Source organism: Charadrius vociferus, unplaced genomic scaffold (assembly GCF_000708025.1).
Source record: "Charadrius vociferus isolate BGI_N301 unplaced genomic scaffold, ASM70802v2 scaffold13, whole genome shotgun sequence".
NCBI classification, from domain to species: Eukaryota; Metazoa; Chordata; class Aves; order Charadriiformes; family Charadriidae; genus Charadrius; species Charadrius vociferus.
The window spans coordinates 4,659,832-4,665,831 of NW_009647763.1; the positions used below are offsets into that span (position 1 = coordinate 4,659,832).

The following is a 6,000-nucleotide window of genomic DNA, read 5'->3' on the forward strand; positions in this document are numbered from 1 at the left end:
TTTGGCAGATTCCTTGACCAAGCATCGAGTTATATGGAAAACAGTCTTGTCATTCCTCCAAGTCAAAATTAAGGCTTACTGTAAGACAGCCACGGGAACAAGGCATATAGTGCTTCTTGTTTTAATGCATCTTTTTCAACAGTGAATTTGAAGTCCGCTGTGTAAGGTACTATTACCTTCAAATCAATGACTGCAGTTCTCTTCCTAAAATATGCTATTTCCATTAACATTCCTGTAGGCAGTGTAATAGCAAGTCCTTTCCTAAATCAAGATTCCCAAACTGTACAGAAATTTACAGCAACGACAATAAATATTCCTTACTATCTAGTTGAAGCTAAAGGCCTCCTTCTGCAAATCCTTATCCACGTAAATTACCCAATTAAAGGCAACTGGGCATTATAGCAAGAACTGGTAATCTGTAGTACTGCAGTCTCAGATGATCATGATTAATCAGTGTTTAAACACGATCCTTCAAAAAAAAGTAAGAAATCATAGCTTGCTGTGGACAAATGTGGTAGAGGAAAAAAAATGGCTACTATCTCCAGGCAGCTAAGAATGTTAGACAAAACAAAAGTGAGAAAAAAAATCTGAAATTCTTAGACTATCATTTAGTGATATGCTTTTGGCACAGCATAGAAAAAGAAATAGATCTTTTCCAGACTGTACATAACTAGGTGCAATTAGCTTTCAGAAGTTAAGGAATTGGACAACTTTAGCCACTTGTTGTCTTTTAGCATTGTCTTGGCATTTTATAATCTCAATCATACAGATGGTCACTTACCACATTTAAGCTGAAGCTCTCCTAAGCAGCCGTAAGCATCCATGAGTTTTTCATATTGTCCTTTAATTGCATCCTTTTCTTCTGAAGCTGAGAAACAAAATGAAAGGCAGCAAACCTTAGTTTTCCAGTCTTTATAAAATTTTCAGATTGCTCTTGCCTACACCAATGCTTCCCAGTTGATTTCACTCAGTAAACAAAACTACAGTACAAAGGTAGGGTTAAATTGCTGTAAGAACACAGTGATTAAATAGTGATGGGACAGAAACACATAGCCTCTCCACACAACACCCTACAAGAAAGAAGGGCGCTACCTTTCCAAACATGATCGTTAGTAATGTTCTTATTCTATGGTACAGATGCGACATGAGTTTCAGAATAAGTAAAGGAATATACAAGCACATGTAAACTTTACACCATTCTAAAAGAAGAACAAAAATAATAATTTGTCTGGCTGTAAGCTAAAATATTTCTTTTCTTGATGGGCAAAAAGAGATGGTTTCTGCTTCTAGATTCTCACAGTTTAACTTCATACAGAATTGGAATTTTTTTATGCAAGATAAGATAATTTGATGTAGACACAATGTCAGATGCTGATTTCAGGAGGAATTAAACTGATATTTTAGTAAAGTAAGAATTAGCTGATTAAAAATAAACAAATAAAGGGTCAGGGGGTGATGTTGTATTTCTGCAACAACTGACTTCAACAGGCACAAACTGAACATTTACATATTAAGCCAGAACATGGCCCAAACTTGTCACTGGCTACTTTAAAGTAAAACCAAAGTACTCCCTGAATTAGTAAATCTGTGTTTTGTATGTATTTCCCAATGAGGAGAACATTAGCCTCACAAATAAGGAAAACCAGCTGTGATACCCAAATGTCCATTTACTTCTCTTACCACTGATAAACAGCAACATGGTACTTTTAGAGGTTAGCTAATACTTTACAATCTTACCTTGTAATAAACTACAGCAATTAAAAAAAATCTGAAACCTCTAGGCATATAAAGGACAAACTGAACTGCCTGCAATGGATGATAGAACAGAAAAGAAAGAAACAGACTTCTCTTTATAAACCTCAAGAGGCAAGTAGCTCAGTTAGAAACGTGGAAAACAAATAAATATCCTGTATATTGCTGACATTTTGAAGTGACAATTTTACTCCCAAAATTCCTTAGCAGAAGCAACCCTCAAAGGAAATCAAAACACTTTTGTCCCAATTTTTGCACCCATGACAAATAAGGAAGACATGTTAATTTTTTCTTAACTTTATTTTTGCTATCTGACTTTCACAACTTACCTAATCTGCTTTCTTAGAAAGACCGAGTTAAACAGGATAAACTAGTAAAATGTTGATACCACACACACACCAGAGAAACAGAACATAAGCAACAGGAAGAGGATAATGGGATTTTTATTGGGTAACATAAACTTCTGGACAGTAACAATTTAAACATTCTCTTAAGAGCTGAGACTCTTGAAGCTTTTTTTAAAACTTAAAAAAAAATTCAGCAAAAATCATTTAGGTTATAACAATGTTTCATCTTTTTTAGAAAGACCCCCTGTCAAGCCTTCCTTATGTATTAAAAAGAGGTTAGAAAAGTGATGGTTCGCTTTGCATGGCATCTTCACTAAGTAGAAAAGAGCAGAAACAACATACTGACTTTTTTCTTACATCTGTTCTCTGCCTTAAAAGCTTATCCTTGTTCCCTTTAAAATAAAAGGAAAAACCATAAACAAAATTCTTGCTCCAAATATTCTGCCTTTAGGAAGAAACAGAAAGTGCCAGAAACAGCAAGAGATTCAGATCTCAGACTGATGCGTGAGCTTGCAAGCTTGCAGGCTAGGCACAACCTGAAGGCATTTGAAAGACACCTTGAAAGCATGGCGATACTCTTCAAAGCAGAGTTACAGCTTGGAAAGCCGGCTGTTAAAGGGTCTGGTAAGAGCATGATCCAAAAGAATGGAATTTATTTCGACGTGGAAATAAGCAACACATAACTCGTGCCGCTAACAGCAAGAAGCGCCTGACACTGGCACGAACAGAAGCCACCGAAGTTTCCCAAGTCAAGCCAGCGGCGTCACACGCATATCAGCTCCTGGAATGGGACGTTTCCAAACACACAAACAGCTGTGTTTTGCCAGTAGGGCTACAGAAATACCCTGTCGTTCTGGGCATGCCATTTGAGAGAACATTTGCCAGCACAGTACCATCAGTCAGGTACTGCATCAGTAGCAGCAGAGCGGCCTGGAAGGGAGGAGCAGGCTCCGAACACAAAGCTCCCGGAGGACTCTGGCCTGTGTTGTCATTCTTTTCAGCTGGCTAACAACTTGCCAATAGCTTCTCCCATACAGCAGATTCTGTTATTTATCCTAGGGTTCATTTTGCTCCCTGAAGCAATTTAAACGCGGAAACCAAAAAAGCGACAAAGTGATATTTCCTTGACACTTCCATGCGCTCTCTAAATATACATCATGCTCTAAGACCTCACCTGTCTGAGAGGGAAGGAACATGCTAAAGGGACACAGCTACACCCGTGGGTCGTGCAAATGGAAAGGCCAGAATATTTTAGTGCATACAGACCAAATCCGTGTGGCAAAAAAAAAAAAATTTAAAAATCCATTTGCTATAGATACTGATAGAATTTGAAGACTGCTGTCCCATTATACTCCTCGGTGTTGCACAAACTCCTGAGATGCACTGTGACCACTGTCATTTTGCAAGGGATGGGGCGGGGGCCTCGGGCCGTAGGGGTCAGGCAGCAGCTCCCACACACTGCACCCCTTCCATAAGGGTCCTCGCGATGGGGGAGTATGGTTCCTTCATCCCTCACGGCCTCCCGCCACCACGCCGCTGTCTTGCTCCATGCCTTGCCAGCGTGCAAGCAAGCATACAGGCGTCATCCCTCCAGCACTGGATGTCCTAGCTGGATTTTGACACACCTCAGCCAATTTTTTTCTTCTTCTTTTTTTTTTTTTGGAGGGAGTGAGGGATAAGGAGGAGGAATCCCCAACAAACATTATAAAAGGCAATATATAGAAAGGATGACTAAAGTGTGACTTTAAAAGGACATTATTGCAGAGGGCTTGAGCCAATTTCATATCTTTCTATTAAAAACAAATCAACTGTCATCAAAACCTGGTCTGAAACGTCTCCTAGAGTATTTGCAAACAGAGCTAGGACACTAGAGCCAGAATCAGAAAGAGAGTGACTAGACAGAGAATAAAACTAACTGATGTGCTTCTGCCTTTGCTGGATGAAGAAGAGAGTTAAAGGGAAAAGTTACTAGGAAACTCTAAAGGATTGTTGATACAGGGAAAATATAAACCATGTCTGACAAGTTTCAACAATATTGGAAATACTGGTTCAGCAACAACATTTGACAGCTAGATGTGACCAAAGACATAGCACTTTTCTAATCTGTCACATGAAAATGATTTCTGTGTTTCTCTGTAAATATTGCACAGCCTGGGTTTTTATTCTGCAATGGCTTTCATAAAAAGTCTGAAATGCAGAGGCAGTGAGAGCGGTCTAGTTGAAAACCTAAGACAAGGACTGGATCTTTACTATACTCTGTTCACACATAAAATCCTTCCTTTTTCAAGCCAGACAGCTTGAGATACATACATATGTGCACACATGTATATAGTTAATGCGCAATACTGCTACAGAAGTTGACGAAACTCACGAAAAAGGTTTCTACTTGGAGAATAAGCCGAGTTTACAACTACACAGTGCATTCTTTTACTACTTAATAACTACAGGTAACTACGCAGTATGCATAGTAATTACCAAACTCCACTAAAGCTTGCCATTAAAATTTTTTTAGTAATCTTTCCTTCCACTAAGCATATAATTGAGTATCCACCCTTCTGCAATAATTACCCCAACTCTGCTGCGTTCATAACAGCTTTACAGATCTGCACACTGTCTGCATTCCTCAAGCACTTTTCTTAATATCAATTATGTAAAAGCTCCTGATGTAAATTATATATGTTTGGCATGTTAGCTCAAAATTTTAACCCTTGCAAAACAAGAGGCACACAATAACTCAATGAAACTAACCTACAACAAACGCAACTAAAAGCGATGTTTTCCCACATGTAAAATATTTCAGAGCCAAAGAAAAACACCAAGAAAAGACATACAACTACATATACCACATGGCCTATCCCAGTGTGACTTCCTGCTTGTAAAAGCTGCAAATTCAATTCAATAACTAGCAGGAACCAGCCAGACATGCACAGTTTCTTTTATTCAACCCTTCCTTAGGGCTGATCCCTCAGACTTCAGCAGGAAAGAGCAGAGTCTGGGGCCAGATTACAGGTTCTGGCTCTCCCCTCTGATTCTTAAGCCTGATTCTGAAAATAGACACCTGCTTAGCTGTAGGTACTGCTGTACATACATAGGTTTGATGCAATGGGGTCTCAGTAACTTGTTTCCTTTATTTGTGTCATTTAGCATTTTGGGGGAAAAGGTGTGAATTTTCCCCAGAAAGAGCAAATCTATAAACAAACAGAAATTTCATACACAAAAATCCTGCCAAAACACATGAGAAAAGAAATACACACACTACCGTCAGCATCTTACCTAGAAATATGTGCAATATCTGGTATTATACGACATTAGTTAATTAACTTGCCTTTAAATTCTGTTTTCTGCCATCCTTAGACAGACCTAAAGCCCTTTGTTGTATTTTCATTTCATTATCTTTCCTCCCTAAAATCTTCCTGTTCACGTTCAATCTGAGCTACACAGGCATTATGCAAGTCAGACTGTAATCTGAAATACCATATAGGTTAAGTAATACAGAGGTGGGAAGAAGTCTGTGGTCAGGGTTACAGTTAAGAGAGTCTGAATATTCAAAACATTAAGCAAAGTATTTACCAATTTTCTAGGAAGTAGTATTTCCGGTTGAAAATACAACAAACAAATCGGCAAAGTGGCATTGTGGAAAGATCAGTTCACTGGCTTTCTATATTAGATTGAGAACATTCTGCTTCTAGTGAGGGATTATGTTTTCATACTTGCATGTGTATATATGAATATATTCATTCACAACCAAAGAAGAATGGACTCATAAACCCACCAGGTTTCTACTGGCCAACCCTGCAAACTGCAGGGAGTCGAGAACACAAAGATAAAAGGGAAGTCCCTAAGTAATTCCTCTCAAGCTTGACCATTATCTTTATGTGGTTCCTGTCATATATTACATATA

At 38.6% G+C, this 6,000-nt stretch overlaps 1 protein-coding gene across 1 annotated transcript in view; it reads right to left on the reverse strand.

Annotated features, from left to right (window-relative positions):
• Window positions 1–863, reverse strand: part of SYNJ2 (synaptojanin 2) — a 59,818-nt gene extending 58,955 nt beyond the window's left edge. The window contains exon 1 of the mRNA XM_009882321.1: window positions 782–863. Coding sequence (XP_009880623.1) covers window positions 782–824 — 43 coding nt within the window. The 5' untranslated portion in view covers window positions 825–863. The remainder of the gene's footprint in view (window positions 1–781) is intronic.
• Between the last annotated feature and the right edge of the window lie 5,137 nt (window positions 864–6,000).